Below are 27822 nucleotides of genomic sequence, written 5' to 3' on the forward strand. Positions count from 1 at the left end.
ATACCTTCACTCCAGGGGTCAAACAACTAAAAATCAAGTCAGGAATCTTGGTGTGACACTAGAGTCAGACCTTAGTTTCAGTAGTCATGTCAAAGCAATAACTAAATCAGCATACTATCAGCTAAAAAATATTGCAAGAATTAGATGCTTTGTTTCCAGACAAGACTTAGAGAAACTTGTGCATGCTTTCATCACCAGCAGGGTAGATTATTGTAATGGTCTCCTCACTGGCCTTCCCAAAAAGACCATAAGACAGTTGCAGCTCATACAGAACGCTGCCGCTAGGATTCTGAGCAGAACCAGAAAATATGAACATATCACACCAGTCCTCAGGTCTCTACACTGGCTCCCAGTTAGATTTAGGATTGATTTTAAAGTATTATTACTGGTATATAAATCATTCAATGGCCTAGGACCTCAATACATTGCAGATATGCTCACTGAATATAAACCCAACAGATCACTCAGATCATTAGGATCATATCAGCTAGAAATACCAAGGGTTCACTCTAAACATGGCGAGTCTGCTTTTAGCTATTATGCCAGCCGCAGCTGGAACCAGCTTCCAGAAGAGATCAGATGTGCTCCTACAGTGGTCACATTCAAATCCAGACTCAAAACACTTTTGTTTAGCTATGCATTTACTGAATGAGCACTGTGCCGCTGTTCGTCCGACTGTACTGTACTGTATTTCATTTTATTTGTCTAAACTGTTTTAATTATTCTTATTTCTTTTTATTATTTTAATTTCTTCTATGTAAAGCACTTTGAATTGCCATTGTGTATGAAATGTGCTATATAAATAAACTTGCCTTGCCTTGCCTTAACTCTCCACTACATGAGCATCTTCATGTTTTATAGTTTCAAGTTCACTTTTAGGCTTTACGTTTCCCAAATGTTACATTACGTTAATGTTACATTACAAGTTAATTCAATGATTTAATGACACGTCATGTGATGAAACTATTAATTCATAAACATACAGTTTTGGAGGAGTCGCACCACATGCCATTTTACAACCTATAATAATCTTCCTTTGTCATAAACAGAACAAAGTTTCTGATATTTAGACATAGGTAGGTCTTTAATTAAAATCTGTTGACTTTAGCAAGCCTTGTTGCATTATACGGTATACGCCAACGGTGAGAGTTCAAGAATGGGAAAAAGTACTTTACATTTTTTTCCCAAAGTTTGCATACTGTACCTGTAACTCAAGAATTATAGAGATATTGCAATAGTGCCATCAATCGACAAAAAATATGAACTAATTCATTGCAAGCTTTTCTGTAATTAACATTAAAGTTTTTAATATATTTTTATATTGCAATACTTACACATTGAATTTCATAAACAACATAAAGACTGTATATTTTAAATATTTGATTAATGGCATTTTACTAAGCACTTGTCAGGGATATCTGGTTATGTTTATTCTTAGTTTTCACCACATGGACTCTGTTTGTGTTTTCACCTTAGATAGTTTGTCGTCATGGTTGTTAATTTGATTCATTACTCAGTTCAGGTGTGTGTCATTGTGTTCAGGTGTCTCATTATCCTCTCACTATTTACTGTAAGTTCAGTTCACTTTGTGTTCGTGGTCGGGTCTTGTTAATGGTTATGTTGATGAATATGTTAGGATTATGTCAATGTCATAGTTGTGTGTGTTGGATTGCTACCGCTGTTACTCTTCATATTCGTTGTTCGTTTGTCACCACCACACAACCCCGGAACAGTAGCTAAAATGCACAAAAAAGAGGTAAAAATGTTTTGGGCTGTTTTGGACCCATGTAACCTTGTAAATGGTGCATTCAGATTTCCAGGTATGTCTAACAGGTAAATATACAGAAATTGAATAATCAAACACTGCAATGTTTAACATAAATGACACAAACAGCAGCAGGTTTATTAGGCTGCCGTCACTTTAAGACCTGACGCACATGACGCAGACCTGACAAGCATCCTATTGAGGATACTCAACAAACAGGATTTTTAACATAATTTTGTGCGTTATGGTCAGTTTAGTCTATGTTTAGTCTGAAAGAGAACTCAAAGCGCGCTCCATACAGAAAAACAACGGATGCTGCTACGAGTTAAACTGAAGAACAAAAAAACGCAAAATGAACGTATTAATTTTGACAGCCCTAACTGTAATAAAATCTTGAAAGTCCTGTGAACTGTCGTCCTGTTGCCTGTGCTTCAGTGTCGTGTGACAGGGATCTCCGTGTGGCTCCATGAGTATATTGTTAAATTGAAGACTTTATCAGAGGTCAAAAACCAAATGTGGGCCACTTTGCATATTGCTGATACTTTTTTCTTTTAAAGAGGAATATCGGAAAAGACATATATAATGTTGAAATTAAAAATAGATGTCTCGTTTTCCCTCTATTGAAAGAATTGCATAGATTTGTAAAAATACAAAAATCATGCTGCAATCTATATAAAGTCATTGTCCCCCTCATGTAATTTAGCTCCAAATCTCAGGTGAAATCTTTCATTTTGACCGCCTTCCAAAAATTAGTTGATAACTCCGAAAATATTCATCCAGGACATAGTATAGTTTGGCTTTCATCACTATTTATGTCTTCAAAAAACATTTGAACAAAATCAAAAATTTTAGCCAGGGAAGTTTCTGAAATCTGGTTGATTTGACACAGAACAACCCAACAGTTTTGATTATAGTATTTTGTTTTTTAGTATGTTCTATATTATCTTTTCAAGAATTTTAGGCATTTTCTTCATTATAATATCAGGGCCGTTAATATCATTTCAAAAATTTAATTTTCAGAAATTAAAAACAAATAATTATAGTGTAAATGATTACACAATACAACCAGATAGATAGGCAATTTATGTACCTTTACATAAATGTTTTTGCCATTCAGGTGCATGATTGAAGATTGCCAGTGTAATAGAATGGGAAAACTAGTTGATCTGACTGTCCAAAATGTGATGCATATATGCACTGTAAATCAGTTAACAAATACCAGACCTAATCTAAAACCTCAATTGTGTCGTGCGCACTTAAGTTATTAAAGGGATAGCTTACACAAAAATTGAAATTCTGTAATTGACTCACCCTCATGTCATTCCAAACCCGTAAGGCTTTTGTACATCTTCGGAACACAAATTAAGTTATTTTTAATGAAATCTGAGATATTCCTGTCCCTCCATTGACAGCCTAGGCAACTACCACTTATGTGCGTTGATGAATGTTTATATGTGAATAAAAGCCTAAATTAAGTCTGTTCATCATATCTAGCGATCGTGTCTCTTCAGAAAATTTGAACTAAACCGCTCTATTCAAATGGGTTAGTTTATGATTTCTTTATGAACGGACAAAAATCTCTCAGATTTCCTCAAAAAGATCTTAATTTGTGTTCCAAAGATGAACTAAAGTCTAGAATGTAGCGTTTTCCCCCAAAAATGAAGCTTACACCTTCTACTATTACTTTACTAGTCCAGATAGTGTTTGTTATATTTTGTTTATTTGACTGCTGATGCTACTGTTTTCTTTGTGTAGACCAAAGATGTTGCAATGTTTTTGATTTGAGTAAATGTTTCTCTAAAGCAAAAATTAGACCGTTTAAAAGAATAGGGAAACTAAAATAGTCAAGTGAATACTGAATAGTTGATATGTCACTGAGTCTGGACCTTCAATGTGTTTTCATGCCATTAACAGACATCCTGAAAACAAATATTGACACCCCACGTCACAGCCAGCTTACCACAGATATTAAAAAGTAGAATTAAGTAGAATACAAATCCTGGTAAATAAACAATCTGTCCACTTATTTAATTGTTTTATTGATTTTGTTGTGCATCATTACTGTGGTTACAGTTCATCCATTGAAATATAAAATATGAAAGTGTGCCAGCCAACATAAAGATTCATAAGTTAAAGATAAACAGAACATAAATTGGCACCACTTCATTGAAGTGTATCCTTAAAGGATATTTAAAGAATAAAAAGTTTCTTAAATTAAGCATAAGGAGGAAAAAAAAACTTAAACCTGTTCTATCGTTTTGTTTGATTATGAAAACTGGGCAGTCATTGGTAGGTTACTGTATATGACATCACTGCATCACTGTTGTCACTGTTGACAGTTCTGACTGTTGCTAGGTGATGATCTCACAATGGAACAACACAATGACATCATCACTCCACCAGATCTGATGGACAGACAGCAGATTAACAGATGTGGAACATCAGATTCTGAGACAGACAAATAGAAAAACATTAAATACATTCAGTGTTTATCATTGTATGTCTTATAGCAGATTCTCTATATACATAATTTCTCACCTTTACTTTTGTCTTCCGTTTGATTTTGAGATTAGATGCATTTTGATGAAAAACCTGTTGAATCATAATTTACATTCTTATAATCAGAATTAATTTCATTGTATTCACTGTTCATCATGCAATTGTGAATTTCACTGGATGTTTTACTCACCACATCCACAGAGCCGCTATAATGAGAAACTGAGGTAAAAACACCAGCAGAATGACTGTATAATGGCTGAACGCTGTGCTGTCCACTGGATCTTCACAACACAAAGAAGTGAATCATGACTATCAGAGAAACAATCATCTCAGACTAAAGCACATGTATCATGAGAGATGTGTCATCTTCTTCTACAGCACAGGAATACTCTTGAAGCTCTTCATTGCTGACTGAGTCCAGGTACAGCTTGTTGGCTTTAGTGAATCCATCCGTTCCCTGCCGTCCGTTTTTGTACCAGATGTAAGTATGTTTGTTGTTCAGAGTGCATTTAGTTGAACAGCTTAATATCACTTCTTGTCCCTCTGATATAATGTTTGGGCTGCTTATCACCTGTGTATCTGAAAAACAGAGTTGAAGTAAGATGAAATGTTTTTTTTTTTTTTTTTTTTTTTTTTTACAATAGTTTTGGTTTATGAAAAGCTTTAAAAGTGGCATTAAGATGTTATCAAATCCTTCATGGTCAGTTACCAGTAACAGTAAGAATGACTCCAGGTGATCCAGAGTATTTTCCTTCTGTCCTGTCAGAGATGATCCTGAATCTATATTCTCCAGAGTCGTTCATCTTGAGCTCTTTGATTCTCAGTGTGTTTCCCTCATACTCCACACGACCAGTGAACTGATGCTCCTCACGCAGATCCTTGTAGTGACCAGGCTGAACGTAATACCAGAATGTTTTATTTACAGTATAACCAGAGGGATGTGAGTATGTGCTGGAAATATCTACTGTTGAGCCCATCAAAGCACAGACTCTTCTAGAGGAGTAAGACACATCCCAGCAGCCACTCTTAGAAATACCTGAAGGAGACACAGAATCCTGCTGTGAAAGTCATAATTGAGGCTTTATTAAGGCTTGATCACACCAAGATGAATGTTTGTCATAGCCTAGAAATCTAGACGCACCCTAGCGGCAGCAAAATTTATTTTGCAGCCAGGGCAGTCTAGCAACTCTCCATTGACTTTCGAGCTTCAAAAACCTAAATTGGGTCAGGCCAATCACGTCGTGTATAGAGTAGGCGGGGCGGGCTTAACATATGACGACAGAGTTGCGACGGTTACCTGCCACTTGAAAACAAAGAATGGCGGCTGCTGCTGGCGAACATCTTTCGAATCGGCTTTGTCCGCGACTCTGGAGGACTTTTCTTTGAGAAAAGAGCATAGAACAGCACGGTGGGTAGTCTAAACTATTGGTCCTCCTAATTGTCAATCATTCTGGTGAATCAATCAAACTTTTCAAAAAGTGGAGAGGGCGGGTCTTATCTAAAATTTGGAAAGATCCTCCGCTATACCTTTAAGTCATTCTTTAAAAAAAGGAAGATGTGTTCGTAGTTTTGCCGGCCAGATATGGCAAAAGTTGAATCTTTCAACTAGCTCCGCTGTTGGGAAAACGCTCTGGTTGGTTGAAGCGCTGTCCTATTGCGTGCCGAGGGAATTTGAAAGACAGCCGTTTATCCGGCCCCTCGGATTGAGCAGTGTCTATGGTGAGTTGCCAGACCCAACATCTTGATGTAGGTCTGGCTTGCCAGGCTATGTTTGTCACAAATTCAAGAAAAACATCATGCAAACAGATGAGGGGTCAAGTGCAAAGTCTGCAAGTGTGGGTATTGGGACAGACCCCGTGTCTCAAATGCACACTTTGATTTGAACAGACAAATTGCGTGAGAAAATCGCAAAGAATTTTCGTAATGAACATTTATCTTGATATGAAAAAAACTTTAAACGTATCCACATATACTCATGTTTGAACACTGATATTATATGTGTGTTTATTAATAAGCATATCAAGTGTCACACTCACACACAGGAGAGGAGGAATTCTTATGATCTGCAGTAAGTAAACAGGAGTAACTGCCATTGTTGGGTCGAACAGTAATGCTACTGGAATTAATATTTATTATATATTTTCCATTTTTTTTCCAGAAGTAATTCTGCGGTCTGGATGACAAATCACAGGAAGAATCACAGGTCAGTTTTACTCTCTGATCGCTCGGGTCTGTAGATTGATTCTTCCTCACTTGCAGGTCTAAATTAAAATAAAGAATTACAAAATAATTGATCCCATTAATAATTGATCCCAAAACTCAAATGAGACTCAGTTTCACCTGTGACTGTTAGATTGAAGGTGGCTGAGCTGAGACGTTTAACTCCATCCTTCATGATGAACATGAGCTGATATTCTCCAGAGTCTCTCTCTCTCAGGTCTGATATTGTGAGTGTTGAATAGTCGTTTATGAACTCCTGCTTCACCCGTCCTGAGTAGTCTGAGTCTAATGTCAAATCTTCAGGTTCATCATTCTTTCTCCAGTTTGAACTCTGTTTCCGGCTGAACCAGAACACAGTTGTGATGTTGGTGTTGGAATGAGAACATCTCAGCCGCACATGGCTTTCACTCAGAGCACAAACATCTTCACGGGTCACCGAGAGGCAGTCCAGTGTTAGAGAACCTGATGAAAAAGGTAACACTTACACCAAAAAGTTTGCATTGATGAAGGAAAGATCCTCATATGACAAATCATATGACAGTGAGGCAACTCTCCTTCATGTCTAAAATGTCTAAAGTATATTTATATTTTAATTTTGATAAGACATTGATACAGTACAATCCATTACCACAATAATCTTACCCGAGATGTGTATAAGTAGGATCAGTGATATGAGTCTGAAGTCCATGCTTAAACTTTGAAAATAATTCACTTGTTTGTCCAGAATAAAAATGTAAAAAAAAAAAAAAAATGGAGAGAGAGGCGCACATTAATTTCAAATCATTTATCTCAATAACTTCATGAATTGTATTTGTTAGTTAGAACATGGTTAAGGAAATGTCAATTTAACAATTTTCTTAAAACAAATTGAAATGATTGATTCGCACACTTACATGTTACAGATTTCTCCAGCTATGAAGAAGTTGTGTGCCGTTGCAAAAGTGCTGTCAACGTCTGAAGTTGATGATGTTATTTCCTTCCTTTTTCTGAAGAAGAAAAATCCTCTTTTCCCACTTGTTGATGATGTAAAGACCACCCATTGGCCCAACGACGGAAATCCAACGGTGTGGGCGAAGGGATAATGTGTGTATGTCTTTTCAGCGCTCCAGTGAAGTTCACTTAATTTATTAGAATTTATTTTCAATATTACTTTAGCTCTATGCTTAATCTGACTCCAATTTCACATGATAATCAAATTTAGATTGTGTTTCTTATTAGAAAATAATCATAAATATTGATTATGATTTAATTTAGATCTTTGATTAATCTGACTATCCATATTTTCAATTATTCTTTCATTATGGACCCAATGCCGCACAGAATCATGTGTGAGAGTCAGAGTATGAGTGTGTGTGTTTTATGACTGTAAGCTGCTTGGTGTGACAAGGAAATGAATGTTTTTTCAGGGATGTTTTTATTATTGGTGGAATTAATAATAAAGTCCACAGATTGGTGAAATTATGAACAGGAAGAAATCTGTCATGGATTTGTTTTTCAGATGACGATGCAGCGTCCATAATGTCTGTGGGAGAATAAAAAACGGGGTGAATGAAATGAAGAAATAGCAATGACAAATTAAAAAGCATATGAAATAACAGAAATGTGAAATAAGATGAAGTTTATTTAAGTATAACTATTTCTAAAAGAAAGTTTTAACCTTTTAAACACCACATTATATGAGTTAAGAATACAAATGTCTGTCTGATAGTCTCTCGGGAGTGTATAAATAGCCTATCGTGGTTTTTTCTGTGTCAAAGAAATATGTCAGAGTGAATTGTTTTCAGATTACACAGTCACATCCATAAATAAACAATAGAGATTATATGAAACAAGATGTTAAATGATCAATATAAGTATTTTAATCTAATACACAACAAAACACTGACTTACATAGATAAAACATAAAATAGTGAATAATAGTTCATATTATTTTAAATGTTAAATTATCAAGTATAAACATTTTAATCTAATACACAGCGAAACACTGACTTACAGATAAAACATAAAATAGTGAATATTAGTTCATTTGGAATGTTAAATTATCAAGTATAGGCATTTTAATCTAATACATCAGTGATATAGGGTCATCATGTGGACGCCGCAATATACTGACTTACGCAGATAAATAAAACATGAAATAGTTCATATTAGTTCATATTATTTGAATTAAGATGTTGAATTATCAAGTATAAGCATTTTAATCTAATTACATCAGTGATATAGGATCATCATGCGGACACCACAATATACTGACTTGCATAGACAAATAAAACATATATAATAGTTTGTTTTGTTTGAAATAAGACATTAAATTATCAAGTATTTTAAAGGTAGGTTTAAACATGTGTTGAAGTGAACTTACCATCGTTTTGTCTCTGGTTAAAATCATAGATCCTTGAATTTCTGAGCAGAGATGTTTGCTCTCCGTTTGCTAAATTGAAAATGAAGATTGTTTCCATCATGGCAGGGGGACAGGCCCTCCCCTTCCTCTCTGTGTAGTTGCAATGTATTAGCATATACAGTTTGTTTCAGAAAACATCAAGCAATTAAAAGAGAGGCCGGTCACCTGGTGTTTTACAATCAAAGATGCCACAGACTCCTATCATAAAATCTCCTATCTGAAGCATTCCTGTCAGGAAGGGAGACCCCAAAATGAGCCCATTTTGACACTTCACAGGGACCAGACTGTAAGATCAGTATAATTAGATGTTTATACCAGTGTCTTCAGGAAAAAGTCATGGGTCAAAACAAAAGAGCCAGGAAGTTACATTTTATATAGCCTACTCTTATCCAGTGATTGTGCTGATAAGCTAAATCGTCCTCTTCCTGGGGGATCTGTCCCCCATCCTGTTGTTCTTGGAGAACGCGTGAAAGAAAGATGAAACCCAAAAATGACACCACAATTCTGATGCCTTTTGAAGATCAGATTTATTTTTCTAACATTTAAACTTAGAACAAAGTATTAGACTTTATGAATACACAAAAATGACAGCTTAATGATTTTTTATATTTTGTGCATTTATTTAAAGACTGCATGTAGGCCTACCATTTTTGACACTTGTGTTAGCTTACTTCCTTGGCTATATTAAAGGTTTTTATGAAATGTTATTTCTATTTTTTTTCAGCACATGTAGTCAGAGTTACAGAAAATAATAATAGTGCAACAAATAAGGAGATTATGTTTTATTTATTTTAATCAGGTTTGTTAAAAGTATGCTTGAATGATGTTAGTTCATCATGCGCTACCATGTATTTGCTATAACAATGAAAATATTTGAAAAACCTGTTAAAATCAAGCAATGATGCAATCCTTTAAATCTTAACGTTGAGTGCATCAGAATTAAATGGATGTAAAATTATTATCATATCACATGTGACATTTTATTTAACGTGACAGAAAAAGACAGTGACACCAATGACACAATGAATCACCAATAGCACACATAAGACCAAAGATCATTATTCTTCAACTAAGTAGATGAGACTAAATTGTCACATTTGGTATACAATCTAAATGAATAGCTTCGAATAAAGTTTATCTATAAATGGGGGTCACCGGTGTCACTGGGGTTCTCCCATAAGAAAAGAGACACCAGTGACAGTAACACCAGTGACAATTTTCATGAAAAATACCACATTTTGTCAATCATGGTCTAACTAAATTAAGTTGTTTATTCCATTAGTATTCTAGTTTATTTTTTATAATTTTTGTACAACTCCCTAACAGTAAAGTAGGTCATACCAGTGAGTTCAACTAAAGCTTCATATGAAATCATGAGATAAATGAGAAGATTTTTGATAACTGAAAAGAGACCAGGGGCCTTTCTTCATAGACATTCATGAATTTGGAAGAAGAAAGTCGAGTGATATCATCAGTATGATTTTTATTTTAAAATATTAGATCTTTGTTTAACGGTAACAGTGACACAACTCCAGGGAACCACTACTTTCAAATATTAAAAATCAAATATTGCCACATAGATGGCTCAAGACAACATAATTGTTCACATAACATTTTGTTTTATTTTAAAATGTGAAGAAATTGTAACCCTGAAGTGTTTTTCAAGTGTGATATTTCTGTAAAGGCTAGGAACAGAAAATGGACGTTGCCATAAAATGACCCAGAAATGATTTTGCATACATTTTACCGAAGCTGTTATTTTACATATTTTACATACATCTGATAAAAACGTTACAATTTTAAAGCAAAAACTGTGCTTAGTTGTCTTAAATCTTATTTATCCAAAGATATTCAAACAGTATTTTGTCCACCGACACACACCAGCATGATGTATTCATGGCGTGCGCATGTAACGTTATGTACTTTATGTAAGTTGTATGCGTGCATGTATGAAAAAGTATCCTAAATGAAAACCGTGCAACCCAGTGTCACAAAAAAGACTTGTAGACTATATATGCATTATAATTAGATTTTCCACTTTAAAGTGTTAGTTTCTTTTGTTCGTGATTTTTTTTTTAAAAGATTTTTTCTAAATAAAAATCTGTACATTTATTCACGTTTCTATTATTTTTGTCTATTTAAATTATATTTACAAACTCACCACACACACACACACACACACACTAATGGCCAATAACTGAAATTTATTGAAAGCCATCTTTTTTCTGAAAAAGATGACACCTTACACTTGAAGAGCACACATTGTTTTAGAATTTTACAGTCAAAAAACTAATTATGTGAAAATCACCAATTTGTCCCCTTGGAATTATAAGGTTCTATCTGACATTTTTGTCAAAATTTAGTTATTCACATATTCTTATTCTTTGACCACTTCTTTACATTATGTGATGTTGTTTTTTAAATTGTGTACATTTTGGAACTTTTTATTTAGAAAAGGTTGCACTGATAACAGTCAGGGCAACAACAGTTAAGAGAACAAGCCAACGCACAGCGGTGACAGTGCACTAAGCATACACATTCAAACAAACAGAACAACTCATGAGCTAAAGCGCAGAGTAGATACCGTTATTGTGCAGAGGAACTTAAAGGCCGTGTTGCAGGGTAAATTTTTCAACGAATTTGTCCAGTTTGCTTGTTGGTAATAAACATTTAAACTGTTATCCATTGTATTTTATGTTGTTGGGTATCACAAAACGGAATATAATACGAAAAAGTAGGTACTCTTACAGCGGTTTGCAACGATTCTCCTTTCCCCCACAATGCATTGCATTACGTCACGTTGGGGAGAGAATTTACCAAAGCCCGCATTGAGAGCGACTAGAGACGAGTGGTAGACGAGAGTATTCAGATAGCGCAGATTATAGATAAATAGATAAATAGATAAATACATAGATGTAGATAGATAGACTAGATATATATATAGATAGACAGACAGATAGATAGATATAGATAGGCTAGTATAGAGAGAGATAGGCAGACAGCCATATAGCATAACGTTAACGTTAGCATAGATAGCTAGCAGCTAGATAGATAAATAGATAGAAATATATAGTAGGTAGATTGACATCTGGTCGCGGGGTGAGCTCCTCGACCAGCGACCAAAACGCACTCACTTCCCCACAGCACAAGCTTTCCAACGCAGTTTCCATGGGACGGCACTGCCCACACAAGCACCTGCCAAACACAGCGACAGACACGCGGCGGCTACGTTTGCAACAACATTTTCACCGGAGGAAGAGATAAATGCTTAGAAACGCCCATATAGCTAGCATGATGCCTTCTATTTCTAGATGACAAAGACAAAGTTTACCAGTACTACGATACTATGACAAAGGTTAGCGGTTATCTGAACTAACGTCATGATCACTGCCACTATATAAAGAAAATGTAGATGTTTCACTCGGTGCTATTCAATGACAGTAAAAAAATAAATTATATATATATATATATCAGTGATGCGCGGGTCAATGTATAAACAACCCGGACCCGACCGACGTTTTCAACTAACCCGCCCGCAACTCGGACCGCAAAAAAAAAGAAAGAAAATATTGTACCCGACCCGCTTCCTGACCCGCATTTTTTAAAAGTAGGCTAGTAAATGCATAGCAAGAAATACACATGACAAAGCCAGCACTTTGGTCATTATCTTTCATTATTTCGGCAACTTTGCTCTTTCTGTTTGTGTATTTGCGGAGCTTCCACTCCCCAGTCTTCACCTTTTCTCTTGCCGCCTCCATCTCTACCTGCAGACTGAGCTTGTGCGTCATCTTCGCGCCAGTTATTCAGCCAATAAAGTGTAGGCCTATGTATTTCATAGAAAATTGCATGTGAGCGGAGTGGAGCGGGAGCAAGCGGGCGGATCTTGGACAGAACGCAGAGCGGCATTTTTAAAAGGATGGAGCGTCGCCCTATTTCCCGCTCCAATTTCGCTCCGCGCACACCAAGATTCTGAAGCATGCTCAGTCAAGCCTGACTCAGTCTATTGTTGATGACTGCAAGATGGATTCTATTTTCAGTCAAAACTCGGCTCAATAATGGAGTTCAAAAAGTAGGCTACTTCAAAAAGGAAAATAAGAAGTCATACAGGTGTAAAACTAACTATTATGTGGTAGAAGAAAACGACATCGTTTCAGTCAGTAGGCCTAAAGATTAATTTTGGAATCTAAAAAGACACATCTCTCGAAAACATGCAGTGTGATATGTGAACACGCTGGGAAGAAAGCAAAAGGTTAGCAAATTGAATACGGTAACTTAAAGTGTAGCCTAAATTAAATACAGCGTAAAATGCAAACAATTGATACAAGCCCATTTAAATTTTAATCCTGCGCGCTGCGCACAAGTTCAGTTATAAGAATGTTGTCCTAATAGTTAATTTAGCCTAGGCCTACTTTTAAAACGTTTATGTATATTTATTTTATATTTTTGTTTATATAAATTTTATTTATATTATTAGGCCCATTTATTCGTTTTATTTTACAGCAGTTTGTGTGTACAATGGATATAAGCCCATTTAAATTTTAATCGTGCGCGTTGCACAAAAGTTAACTTATCAAAATTCTGGCCTAATAGTAAATTTTTTATGTAGGCTATATTTTTGTTTATATAATTGTTATTCATATTTATATTATTAGGCCCATTTATTCGTTTTATTTTACAGCAGTTTGTGTGTACAATGGATATAAGCCCATTTAAATTTTAATCGTGCGCGTTGCACAAAAGTTAACTTATCAAAATTCTGGCCTAATAGTAAAATTTTTATGTAGGCTATATTTTTGTTTATATAATTGTTATTCATATTATTAGGCCCATTTATTCGTTTAATTTTACAGGACTTTGTGTAGGCTATATTCCTTCTTACATAGGCCTAATTTGTCATTTGAAATAAAACATTTCTATTTGAAAAATGTTGTTGTTGCTCATTAGTTCTTTAGGAGGTAAGGCTGTGGTCTAAGCTACAGTGATATAGGCTACATGTAGATTTTTTTTCCCCTTTTTGGAGCGAGCGGGGGGCGATTTGAGTGGAGCGCGGATCAAACTGCGTTGAGCGCTGATCGAGCGATAATGAGCGGAGCGGCCTGATGAGCGGGGGAGCGGAGGGGTGGACAGTTCCGTGAGCGATGAGCGAAGATTCTCACCGCTCCACTCCGCTTATGCTCTCTATACTACTATATAAATTACAAAGGTTTAATTGGCATCTTTATTTCAAACGACCCGACCGACCGCGACCCGAATATCATTAAAAATATTTTTGGATGACTCGTAACCGCGGGTAACCGCGGGTGACCGCAGGCACCCGCTCATTTCGGATCAACCCGCGCATCACTGATATATATATATATATATATATATATATATATATATATATATATATATGTGTGTGTGTATATGTGTGTCGTTATTGTGCACTGCTGCTCGTAGACTAGCTCCAGTGCTCATTGCTGCGTTGCTAAATGATAGCAACTCACCAGGACACTTCACCAACTCTCCACTCAATCTCCATAGTTCTAATACAGGCTGAGGCTACCTTTCCTCCACTTCTCCCCAACGTGACGTCATCACCGAATTGCGAGAAAAAAAAAAACGTTAATACCAAAAACGTAAAAAACTGGTCTTTAAGACCATTTTTGAGACATTTTTAAAATGATATACATATCTTTAGTGATTTATGTACCCATTAATCGACAGTGGTGGTTAACCTGCAACATGGGCTTTAACTCACCGAAAGTACTTGAGACGCTACAGAGGGTGTCCAACCTGTAAAATCTGGCAAACGTGTTCTGAGACGACCAGCCAGCCACAAGGCATAAATCCTGAATAGACATACCCTTGGTCCAGGCCCACGAAGAGGCAACCACCCTCGTCGAATGGGCTCTGATGTTAAGAGGGCATTCCTGCCCTAGGCTATCATAAGCCAAAACGATAGCGTCCACGATCCAGTGAGCGAGCCTCTGCTTCGAGACCCCCCGTCCCCTGTTACACCTGCCAAAGCACACGAACAGCTGGCCCGATTGTCTAAAAGCGGCCGAGCGATTAATGTACTCCCGCAGCGCTCTGACTGGGCAAACGGAACTTTGAGCGTCAGAATCCTGCGAGGCTGACGTGAGCCGTCGCACTGAGCGTAGATAAGGCAGGCAAGGTAACAATCTGCGCCCTAAAGGGAGTATTGAGCGATTTAGGGACATAACCTGGTCTCGGTCTGAGAGTAACACTACAGTCTCCCGTTCCAAAGCGAATGCAGTCGACGCTTACCGAGAATGCATGTAGATCCCCGACCCGCTTCACGGACGCGAGAGCAAGAAGTAGAGCTGTTTTGATGGAAAGCTCCTTTATGGCGATCGAAGCTAGGGGCTCAAATGGTGGAAGAGACAAAGCCTTCAAAACCAGAGCCAGGTCCCACGGCGGCACCGACGGCGGTCGCGCCGGGCATAATCTCCTAGCTCCCCTGAGGAAGCTGATCACTGACGCGTGTCTACCGATAGACTGTCCGCCGACCAGGGAATGAAACGCGGCGATGGCGGCCACGTAAACCTTCAGAGTGGACGGCAACTTATCCATCCTGTACTGAAGGAAGCACAGAACATCCGACACGGAACAGTTCCCCGGGTCGATGTCGATATCCCTGCACCATTTAGAGAAAACTCCCCATTTCAAGGCATACAAACGTCTGGTAGACGGGGCTCGCGCCTCTGCAATGGTGTTTAGAGCTCGCGAATGCAGCGTGTCTTGCCCGCTCAGCGACCCTGTAGCGGCCACACATGGAGGTTCCACAACGCGGGGTTGGGATGCCAGATCGTGCCGCTCGCCTGAGACAACAGATCCCTCCTGAGAGGAATCTCCCAAGGCTGTCCCACCAGCAGCTCCCTGATGTCTGCTAACCACGGCTGGTTCGGCCAGTTGGGAGCTACGAGGGTCACTGACGCTTTCTCCTCCCTGATTTTGCACAAAACTGTGGGCAGAGTTTTCACCGGAGGAAAGGCATAGAGTCTGGCTTCCGGCCAGCGCGAAGACAGCGCGTCTCCCCCCAGCGGGGAGCGAGTCAGCGAGAAGAACGCCTGACAGTGCGTGTTCTCGTCCGTGGCAAAGAGGTCGACCTCCGCTCTGCCGAAACGGTTCCAGATCAGCTGAACCGTCCCTGGGTGAAGCCTCCACTCTCCTTGTGGAATCCCGTTCCTCGACAGCATATCCGCCCCGCGGTTCAGAACATCGGGGATGTGCGCTGCTCTTACGGAGAGAAAGTGCCTGTCCGCCCATAGCAGGAGAGTCTCTGCCTGCTTGAAAAGGGCTCTGGAATGAACACCTCCCTGACGATTTATGTATGAAACCACGGATGTGTTGTCGGTCCGAATCAGCACATGCCGTTGTAACAACAGGGGTTTGAAGGCTTCGAGGGCTAGGGAGACCGCCTTTAGCTCCAGGCGATTTATATGCCATCCCCTCTCCGGCTCCGACCACTGACCCGAAGCGGGCTCGCCCAAGCAGACCGCTCCCCAACCTGAGGTCGACGCATCCGTCAAAACCTCTATGCGTCGTGTCACAGCGCCCAAGTGGACTCCTGAGCTGAATAACCCCGGGTTTCTCCATGGCGCCAGAGCATGAATGCAGCTGTGGGTAACCATGATGCGCTTGTGGCCGGAGGACCACGCTCCCGGGGGGACACGAGCTTTTAGCCAGAGTTGAAGCGGTCTCATATGCAGCAGACCCAGGTGACACACCGAGGAAGCCGCCGGCATCCGTCCCAATAGTCTCTGAAAAACCTTCAGCGGGACGGGCTTGCCTGGCCTGAAGAGACCCAGAGATGATCTTAGAGCCTCTACCCGCTCCGTGGAGAGGCGGGCTCGCATCGTTACCGAGTCCAAACACACCCCCAGAAATGTAGCGGTCTGACTCGGAGTGAATACACTTTTCTGTACGTTTACCCGCATTCCAAGCGTCCTCAAGTGGCAAAGCAGAGCTTCCACATGGCCGATTAACATCTCCTTCAAGTGGGCGAGAATCAACCAGTCGTCCAGGTAGTTTAGGATGCGCATTCCGCTCGATCTGAGGGGGGAAGCGCCGCATCTACACATTTCGAGAACGTGCAGGGGGCCAGGGCCAGTCCAAACGGGAGTACCGAGTATTGGTACGTCGCATCCTCGAACGCGAATCTCTGGAAACGTCTGTGACGCTTCACTATCTGGATATGAAAGTACGCGTCCTTTAAGTCCACTGAAGCGAACCAGTCCCCGGGGCGAACTTGCGTCAGGATCTGCTTCAATGTCGTCATTTTGAAAGCTCGCTTGTGCAGCGCTCTGTTCACGGGTCTCAGGTCCAGGATTGGGCGGAGACCTCCTCCTTTCTTCGGCACTACGAAGTAGCGACTGTAGAAGCCGTTTTCCCGTTCGCTCGGGGGAACCGGTTCTATCGCTCCCTTCTCTAGTAAGCTGCAAACGTCCTGCCTCAGAATGTGAGCGTTTTGGGGCAAAGTTAATGACGGGATCACGCCGCGGAAGCGGGGTGGTCTGTGTTTGAACTGAAGTGTATACCCGTGGCGAATTATGTTTAACACCCACGGCGAAATGCCCGGAATAGCTTCCCACGCGGCTAGAAAATGACTCAGTGGTCGCGTTTCTAAACCTGCGGTCATCGCCGCTGAGGTCACCGGCGCTGCCGGAGGATTGTGAGTGGGGGTGAACACCTCGCGCCCACGAGGTGGGCTTATAGTTATGAACCGTGATCCTGCGCTGCTTGAGGGCAGGGCGAGTGACACAGTGTAGGGTGCAAGGCAAAGGTGCGCGGCGACGGTTTCTTCGACGGGGGGCATGTGCAGGTATCCGTGAGCCTCTACATGGCCTGCGTAGAAGCGAGGGTGCGCGCCGACTGGGGTGCAGCCCAAGAAGGAGGAACCACGTGTCGAGCTTACTCTTGGACGGCTCGTCCGGAGCGTTCCATGAGAGGTCGAGCTCGTCGACGGCCATGGATAGGATCCTAAGGAGCTCCTCCTGGAGGTCCGCCGGATTCTCCTGCTCCGACCGGGTGTGCTCGGATCCCCAGTCCTTCTCTGACGCTGACAGGGACATCGAGTCACCCTCTTCATTGGCCCCGAAGGAAACGAAGTCAGCGACTTCGAGAGGGGCGCGAAAGGTGGCGTCGGGGAAGCTCACCGCTTCCCGTTCCCTGTCCCTTCGGTTGGGGGGGCTCACCAGCGGCTCTCTGGCGGCGGTGAGCCCGATCCCCGCTGCTGCGCGAGCCTCGTCCCGTCTGGCTTTGAGAGCTCGCATCGGCAGGTCCGCGCAGTTCTCGCACGACATGCCGTCCGATAGGGCTGCCTCAGCGTGAGCCAGTCCCATACACGCGACGCAGAACAGGTGCGTGTCCGGAGGCACAATGGGGCCTGAGCACAAGTTGCACGTGGTCGCCATCGGATGCTGAAGACAGTAATCCTTCGTATCTTCCGTGCACCTTCAACGACGGCGAAATCGATAGTAGGTTGTATGGTTAATATTTCAGTTAGCACACGATTTGAGCGTGAAGAGAGAGATTCTGACGAAATTGACGCGACACCTGCATTTATACTGCCAGCGGGCTTGTCAGTATTTGCATATTTGCGTCAATTGGCCAGCTGTCAGTTGGCGTTAGCCATAAGATTTCAGCAGAAGTGGAGTAGGGGAGGAGTTCCCATATACGACATCCGTAATGTCGAAGTTCTGCCTTGAAAGGGAACCTTATAATTCCAAGGGGACGATTAGCTTCAGGTTCTAAAGGGTTAATTCACTGTTCTCAAACCAAGCTCATGCTCCACTCGTCACAATGGTGGTAATCCCCCAAAAACAAAAATACCAGAAACTTTTCTAAACTATAGCAAAACAAAACATTAAATATTACTAAATCTCCCACTTAACATTAATCTGGTACAAAACAATTTTAGCATTTACTCTCCCTTTTAAGTGTCATGGCAAAGCATGCTGGGGAATAGAGATCCAGCCCAGTTTCAGTTAAATTTAAGTTTGTCTAAATTAAAAGAAACAAGTTCATAGAACTCAAAACAATTCAACATAATTAAAATGTGTAAGTTTTGTGAACTCAAAAGAAAAGAAAGTTCTAAATAAAAGTTAATTTGATTGAACTAATTTGTATAATTTAAGTTGGCCCTACTCAACCAATTAATTATTTTGAGCGTTAGGGTTTACAGTGTATCTTTTAGAAAATCAGCACACATAAGCCTCTGTCGTCCATGACGCAGCATAAGTAAAGTTGTCTTGAGTGGATATTTAACTGTACTCGTCTTAAGGTCTTCAGAAGTCATAACTTCAGGGGTCAGTGGGGATCCCGAGAATATTTAATTTCCCTTAAAACCAAAGATTAAGCTAAAAGACACTAGTTTCCAGTGTTCCCTACCAAAATCAAATAGTGTATACAATTTGTATTACACTTTTTGTTGTGTTCTGACACAATGTCATTAATTGGTACTTTTTCTTTTATAAAATGTACTTTTCTTATGTCTACAAAGTTTCAATTTCAATTCATTTCCTAGCAAGTATAAAGTAAAAAAAATATGATAAATATGCCTGACGCAATGTTTTTAAGAAATAGCTGTTGCAATACTCCAAACAGTTCCTCACACAATGACATCATTAAGGATGGTCAACGGTTCAAAGACTGTGTTTTGTATTACACACACACAAATAAAACACACACACAAATACCCCTGAGTTCTTCTATCTTTCTTCCTAGTTCTCAATCTTTCTCATTATACCAATGACTGCAATGAAATTAAGACCATTTTACCAATCGTTTGCCAACCATTTTACCAAGACATTTAAAATGATACCAAACATGAAAATGAAAAACAATAGATTCGCAAGATATATATGTGATATATAGACAATCTCAGTGAACTTTTAGTGGCTTGAGGAGGGAGAGGGGGGATGCAGATATAAACATGGAGATAAGTTTGGACAAGACAATGTCCTGTGCTCTTTCTTTGAGATCTTCTGTCCAGGGTGCGTTTTATTGCTTTATTGCAGGGTGAGTTTTATCTCAACTTAGCAGGAAAATCAGTTTTTACATTGGGCAGCCAGCGACAGTTAACTATCCACTACATGAGCATCTTCATGTTTTATAGCTTCAAGTTCACTTTTAGGCTTTACGTTTCCCAAATGACAACTTGACAAAACACGTTTCAAATTTATATAAAAAAAAAAAGAGTTTGTTGATTTCATATGGATTTGAAAACCTTTACACCATTTTCAAAACAAGTTAATTCACATCATGTGATGAAACTATTAATTCATAAACATACATTTTTCGCAGCACATGACATTTTACAACCTAAAATAATCTTCCTTTGTCATAAACAGATCTAAGTTTCTGATATTTAGACATAGGTAGATATTTTATTAAAATCTGTTGACTTAAGCCAGCCTTGTTGCATTATACGGTATACGCCAACGGTGAGAGTTCAAGAATGGGAAAAAGTACTTTACATTTTTTTCCCAAAGTTTGCATACTGTACCTGTAACTCAAGAATTATTAAAGATATTGCAATAGTGCCGTCAATCAATACAAAATATGAACTAATTCATTTCAAGCTTTTCTGTAATTAACATTAAAGTTTTTTATATATTTTCATATTGCAATACTTACACATTGAATTTCATAAACAACATAAATACTATATATTTTAAATATTTGATTAATGGCATCTTTTTACTAAGCACTTGTCAGGGATATCTGGTTATGTTTATTCTTAGTTTTCACCACATGGACTCTGTTTGTGTTTTCACCTTAGATAGTTTGTCGTCATGGTTGTTAATTTGATTCATTACTCAGTTCAGGTGTGTGTCATTGTGTTCAGGTGTCTCATTATCCTCTCACTATTTACTGTAAGTTCAGTTCATTTTGTGTTTGTGATCGGGTCTTGTTAATGGTTATGTTGATGAATATGTTAGGATTATGTTAATGTCATAGTTGTGTGTGTTGGATTGCTACCGCTGTTACTCTTCATCTTCGTCGTTCGTTTGTCACCACCACACAACCCCGTAATAGTAGCTAAAAAAAAAAAAAAAAAAAAAAAAGGTAAAAATGTTTTGGCCTGTTTTGGACCCATCCCAGATAGCAACATTGTTTCGGCCAGGATCCGGCCCACATCTGGCACTTGTGGAATGCGGATCTGGCCCACATGCAGCGTGGAATGACGGCCCTTGGGTGGCCCTCTCCTGTTTGCCAGATCTGGGCCACAAGCAGGCCATAACAATGCCACATGTCAGCCAAGAGCAAAGAAATAAACCAGAACTGGACCTTATCTGAGCCACAAAATCTGTGTATATTAAATATGGAGTCATCTCAGCCTTAATAAGCCTGTTAACAAGCAGAATCACTGAAGGAAAGAAGAGAACAGAAAAAGAGACGAGCAGAAACACAAGAACTACAACTGACTTCAGCCACAGTCTAAGATGAAATCAACTGAAGAGAAAAGAAGACATTCAATCTGTGAAGATCTCAGCAGAGGAGGATTAAACAACTCCACAAACAGCATTACCAGCTTCACTTATTACTAACCAGACTGACTTTATTTCTGTCAGACGTCTACAAAAGTTTTATTGAGAATTAATGGGTTTAACTCTAATGTGTTTCATTTAAAGTCACCATAAGAGTGATTAGTGTTTCCATTAGTTGGGCTCTTGACTCTTAATATATCTTATATCTCATTTGGCTGCTGTGACAGTGTGTTTGTTGAACACATTTGCAGTAGCAAAGAAAGCTAAAGTGAAACGAGATCAGATGATGGTTACCTGTTGATGATTTTATAATCATCATGAAATAACCTTTTTCACTGATGTCTTTGGAATGTAACAATTGTGTTGATCCATTAATAATGTCACATCACAAACCCTGTGTTTCTGCAGCATGAGATTCAACAATATAATATCAACTAGATGTACCGCATCGCGGTACAAAATATGACCGCCGCTCAGGCCTGCACTGGCTTTCCACAAAAATAAATGACGTGGAGTAATTTGGCTGTATTGCGTGTTTATGTATATACCTAAAAAAAGTAATAGTATGTGCATGTCTGTCTGTGTGTGTGTGTGTGTGTGTGTGTGTGTGTGTGTGTGTGTGTGTGTGTGTGTGTGTGTGTGTGTGTGTGTGTGTGTGTGTGTATGTGTGTGTGTTTGTGTATGTGTGTGTCTGTGTGTGTGTGTGTGTGTGTGTGTGTGTGTGTGTGTGTGTGTGTGTGTGTGTGTGTGTGTGTGTGTGTGTGTCTGTGCGTGTATGTGTGTGTGTGTGTGTGTGTGTGTGTGTATGTATGTGTGCGTACATGTGTGCGCGTGTGTGTTTGTGTGTGTGTGTCTGTGCATGTGGATTTGTTTGTGTGTGTATGGGTGTGTGTCTGTGCGTGTGGATGTCAGTGTGTGTGCATGCTTGCGTTTGTTTGTATTCCTGCATGTGTGTGTGTGACAGTATCATCCTAAACCAGCAACCCTTCGCTCAACAGCACCATCTACAGGCCGATGAGTGTACAGTCACTAAATGTGCACATAAATGAATTTATTTTATACCCCCCCATGGATGAAATTCTACAAAACTTAGCAGAGGATACCCCCAGAGGATGTCAAGTTAATCATACACATGAAATATGGTGCAGTTCTGAACATCTCCACTGAAGATAGGGGCGATTAAAGCAGAATAATATTGCATTTTCATTTTTTATGGGAGGGGCGCAAATCACAAATGAGTGATTATGGGCTAGGTTGATGTGGGCCCTTAAGAGCAACATACCATAAAAATGTCTTCATCCTCTGTGCCACGGTTCAGGTAGTTATTTAGGAAAAACTGCATTTTTTGGGGTTTGGGGGGGCCCAGCGCGGGGGGGGGGGGTGGCCCCCGGGGACCAAACGAAATTTTTCCGTAGAAGTCTAGTGGGGCTACATGCCCACCAAATTTCATGTTCCCCGGTGCTTCGGTGTCCCTGGTATCGTTGACGAAAAATTTACGGGGGCCCCAGCGCGGGGGGGGAAGTGGCCCCCGGGGACCAAACGAAATTTTTCCGTAAAAGTCTAGTAGACCAACATACCATAAAAATTTCTTCATCCTCGGTGCCACGGTTCAGGTAGTTATTTAGGAAAAACTGCATTTTTTTGGTTTTGGGGGGGCCCAGCGCGGGGGGGGAGTGGCCCCCGGGGACCAAACGAAATTTTTCCGTAGAAGTCTAGTGGGGCTACATGCCCACCAAATTTCATGTTCCCCGGTGCTTCGGTGTCCCTGGTATCGTTGACGAAAAATTTACGGGGGCCCCAGCGCGGGGGGGGGGAGTGGCCCCCGGGGACCAAACGAAATTTTTTCGTAAAAGTCTAGTAGACGAACATACCATAAAAATGTTTTCATCCTCGGTGCCACGTTTCAGGTAGTTATTTAGGAAAAACTGAATTTTTTGGGGTTTGGGGGGGCCCAGCGCGGGGGGGGAGTGGCCCCCGGGGACCAAACAAAATTTTTCCTTAGAAGTCTAGTGGGGCTACATGCCCACCAAATTTCATGTTCCCCGGTGCTTCGGTGTCCCTGGTATCGTTGACGAAAAATTTAAGGGGGCCCCAGCGCGGGGGGGGAAGTGGCCCCCGGGGACCAAACGAAATTTTTCCGTAAAAGTCTAGTAGACCAACATACCATAAAAATTTCTTCATCCTCGGTGCCACGGTTCAGGTAGTTATTTAGGAAAAACTGCATTTTTTTGGGTTTGGGGGGGCCCAGCGCGGGGGGGGAGTGGCCCCCGGGGACCAAACGAAATTTTTCCTTAGAAGTCTAGTGGGGCTACATGCCCACCAAATTTCATGTTCCCCGGTGTTTCGGTGTCCCTGGTATCGTTGACGAAAAATTTAAGGGGGCCCCAGCGCGGGGGGGGAAGTGGCCCCCGGGGACCAAACGAAATTTTTCCGTAAAAGTCTAGTAGACCAACATACCATAAAAATTTCTTCATCCTCGGTGCCACGGTTCAGGTAGTTATTTAGGAAAAACTGCATTTTGGGGGGTTTGGGGGGGCCCAGCGCGGGGGGGGAGTGGCCCCCGGGGACCAAACGAAATTTTTCCTTAGAAGTCTAGTGGGGCTACATGCCCACCAAATTTCATGTTCCCCGGTGTTTCGGTGTCCCTGGTATCGTTGACGAAAAATATAAGGGGGCCCCAGCGCGGGGGGGGAAGTGGCCCCCGGGGACCAAACGAAATTTTTCCGTAAAAGTCTAGTAGACCAACATACCATAAAAATTTCTTCATCCTCGGTGCCACGGTTCAGGTAGTTATTTAGGAAAAACTGCATTTTTGGGGGTTTGGGGGGGCCCAGCGCGGGGGGGGAGTGGCCCCCGGGGACCAAACGAAATTTTTCCTTAGAAGTCTAGTGGGGCTACATGCCCACCAAATTTCATGTTCCCCCGTGCTTCGGTGTCCCTGGTATCGTTGACGAAAAATTCAGTAAGGTGACAAAAAAAAAAAAAAAAAAAACTTTGACAATCCCTATATGACCGGCTAGCTACGCTAGCGGCGGTCATAATAAGTTAGAAGACTTTATCAAACATGAGCACGAAAAAGTCAGTTTAATATGACGCACACAGACATCAACAATCAGCGTATGAATCTCAACAATGGTGACAATCAAAAGTACTTTGCTGCAATGCATGCTGGGTACCAGCATAGTAAAAAAACTCCCAGCATGCATTGCAACATGAATAAATTATGCAGCTGAATTGTCCTATAATTTTGTTTGATTCTAAATATTTGCTTTTATTTTTTGCTGTTGTTTTTGTTGTGAATTAGTAGCTTTTCAGTGATGTGAATTATTCTTTTTATCTAAATATTTGTGATTGTCACCATTGTTGAGATTCATACGCTGATTGTTGATATCTGTGTGTGTCAGCATAAGTTACATTTTTGATCTCATGTTTGTTAAAAGCTTTAAACTGACAGTTATAATATTGCTGAATCTCATGCTGCAGAAACACAGGATTTGTGATGTGAAAATATTAATGGATCAACACAATTGTTAGATTCCAAAGACATCAGTGAAAGGTTATTTCATGATGATTATAAAATCATCAACAGGTAACCATCATCACCTGCTCTCATTTCACTTTAGCTTTCTTTGCTGCTGTAAATGTGTTTGACAAACACACTGTCACAGCGGCCAAAAAAGACAAGAGTTAAGATATACTAAGAGTTAAGATATACTAAGAGTTAAGAGCCCAACTAATGGAAACACTAGTCACTCTTATGGTGACTTCAAATGAAAGAGTTAAACCTCTGTTAATTCTCAATAAAACTTCTGTAGACGTCTGACAGAAATAAAGTCAGTCTGGTTAGTAATAAGTGAAGCTGGTAATGCTGTTTGTGGAGTTGTTTAATCCTCCTCTGCTGAGATCTTCACAGATTTAATGTCTTCTTTTCTCTTCAGTTGATTTCATCTTAGACTGTGGCTGAAGTCAGTTGTAGTTCTTGTGTTTCTGCTCGTCTCTTTTTCTGTTCTCTTCTTTTCTTCAGTGATTCTGCTTGTTAACAGGCTTATTAAGGCTGAGATGACTCCATATTTAATATACACAGATTTTGTGGCTCAGATAAGGTCCAGTTCTGGTTTATTTCTTTGCTCTTGGCTGACATGTGGCATTGCTATGGCCTGCTTGTGGCCCAGATCTGGCAAACAGGAGAGGGCCACCCAAGGGCCGTCATTCCACGCTGCATGTGGGCCAGATCCGCATTCCACAAGTGCCAGATGTGGGCCGGATCCGGGCCGAAACAATGTTGCTATCTGGGATGTAACCTTGTAAATGGTGCATTCAGATTTCCAGGTATGTCTAACAGGTAAATATACAGAAATGGAATAATCAAACACTGCACAGTTTAACATAAATGACACAAACAGCAGCAGGTTTATTAGGCTGCCGTCACTTTAAGACCTGACACACATGACGCAGATCTTACAAGCATCCTATGGAGGATACTCAACAAAACATGATTTTTAACATAATTTTGTGTGTTATGGTCAGTTTAGTCCATGTTTAGTCTGAAAGAAAATTGAAATTCTGTAATTGACTCACCCTCATGTTGTTCCAAACCCGTAAGGCTTTTGTACATCTTCGGAACACAAATGAAGTTATTTTTGATGAAATCTGAGATATTTCTGTCCCTCCATTGACAGCCTAGACAACTACCACTTGTGTGCGTTGATGAATGTTTATATGTGAATAGAAGCCTAAATTAAGTCTGTTCATCATACGTAGCGATCGAGTCTATTCAGAAAATTTGAACTAAACCGCTCGATTCAAATGGGTTAGTTTATGATTTATTTATGAACTTTATGAATGGACAAAAATCTCTCAGAAATCCTCAGAAAGATCTTCATTTGTGTTCCAAAGATGAACGAAAGTCTTATGGGTTTGGAACAATTTTGGGGTCAATTTAACCCTTTAAAAGTGATCACTTAATATCAATCTTAAGCCTTAAAGGACCATCTTATGACCAGTATTTAAGAAATTGTCTTAAGAACTTAATTCTAAGAAACTTAGATTTTTGTTATTTTGTTTTTGTATGTTGTTCAGGTAAATCCAGGCTACAAAGAGATTATGCTGTATACCAGAATGTAGCGTTTTCCCCAAAAAATGAAGCTTACACCTTCAACTATTACTTTACTAGTCCAGATAGTGTTTGTTATATTTTGCTTATTTGACTGCTGATACTACTGTTTCTTTGTGTAGACCACAAAGCAAAAAATAAATAAATCAGGTAAACACAGATTATGAAGCAATGAAGGCCTGGTTTCACAGACAGGGCTTAGATTAAGCCAGGATTAGATCTTAGTTCAATTAGGACATTTAAGTAGCTTTTATAAACGTGCCCTAGAAAAAAAACATTACTGGTGTGTATCTTGAGACAAGACAATGGCACTGACATATTTTAAAGGGATAGTTCACTTTGAAATACATTTTTGGTATGTTTTAGCTTACCTCAAGGGCATCCAAGATGTAGGTGTCTTTTTTTCCGCAGTAGTTTCAATTTTTATATTTTTAGGTCAAACCGTTCTTGTCTGTCAGTCATAGGTCCCGCAGGTCTATGGTCATTATCTCAAAGAGCATGCACAGAGTCCAAATTAAAACAATTAATTAACAAATTAACAATCTGACGTGTGCGCAGACTGGTGCATAGATATATATACTAGATGTCGCCTTGATGCGCACTAGATGCGCACACGTCAGATCAGATCACTTGGACATGGCTGTGTATAAGAGGTAAAAACGATATAAATACTGTTCGTTTTCTCACACAAACCGCTCGTTTCGTGTCTTAGGCCATCAATGTGTACTTACGATGGGGAATTGTTTAATTTGGACGACGGGGAATTGTTTTAATTTGGACTCTGTGCATACTCTTTGAGTTGGTGACCATTGACCTGCATTATATGACTGACAGACAAGAACGGTTTGACCTAAAAATATAAAAATTGAAACTACTGCGAAAAAAAAGACACCTACATCTTGGATGCCCTTGAGGTAAGCTAAAACATACCAAAAATGTATTTCAAAGTGAACTATCCCTTTAAGATGTGTCAGTGCAAGTTGCTTTCATTTAAAACAGCTCAAACATGCATTTTTGTCTGGGACTAGTTTTATTGATTTTGTTGTGCATAATTACTGTGGTTACAATTCATCCATTTGAAATATAAAATATGAAAGTGTGCACTAAAACATAAATAAAGATTCATAAGTTAAAGATAAACAGAACATAAAGTTGCCACCACTTCATTAAAGTGCATCCTTAAAGGATATTTAAAGAAAAAGTTTCTTCTTAAATTAAGCATAAGGAGGGGAAAAAATGTAACCCTCTACCGCATGTTGTGGCCAGATGGCAACCTACTCTTTTCATTTCCTTGCCACTGTCTCTTTAAGAAAACATTCTCGTGTTT

The 27822-nt window shown here is 40.0% G+C and overlaps 2 protein-coding genes across 5 annotated transcripts in view; one reads left to right on the plus strand and one right to left on the minus strand.

The window, feature by feature from the left end:
• dzank1 (double zinc ribbon and ankyrin repeat domains 1) overlaps nucleotides 1-27822 on the plus strand; it is a 232988-nt gene that overhangs the window by 148219 nt on the left and 56947 nt on the right. The window lies entirely within an intron of this gene.
• LOC309476700 (sialoadhesin-like) overlaps nucleotides 1-27822 on the minus strand; it is a 45200-nt gene that overhangs the window by 5533 nt on the left and 11845 nt on the right. Inside the window, exons 1-6 of one of the 4 annotated variants that reach the window (XM_082139860.1) lie at nucleotides 7378-7448; nucleotides 7127-7195; nucleotides 6605-6946; nucleotides 6301-6525; nucleotides 4974-5300; nucleotides 4631-4843 (exon numbers count right to left, since the gene is read on the minus strand). The exons of 1 other annotated variant lie outside the window; for it this stretch is intronic. In XM_082139860.1, coding sequence (XP_081995986.1) covers nucleotides 4631-4843; nucleotides 4974-5300; nucleotides 6301-6525; nucleotides 6605-6946; nucleotides 7127-7172 — 1153 coding nt within the window. In that variant the 5' untranslated portion in view covers nucleotides 7173-7195; nucleotides 7378-7448. Of the gene's footprint in view, nucleotides 1-4630; nucleotides 4844-4973; nucleotides 5301-6300; nucleotides 6526-6604; nucleotides 6947-7126; nucleotides 7196-7377; nucleotides 7449-27822 lie in introns of those variants that run through there. 2 more of the 4 variants (XM_082139856.1, XM_082139857.1) reach the window with 2 other exon arrangements.

The sequence above is a fragment of the Leuciscus leuciscus genome, assembly GCF_965113295.1.
Source record: "Leuciscus leuciscus genome assembly, chromosome: 15".
Lineage (NCBI taxonomy): Eukaryota > Metazoa > Chordata > Actinopteri > Cypriniformes > Leuciscidae > Leuciscus > Leuciscus leuciscus.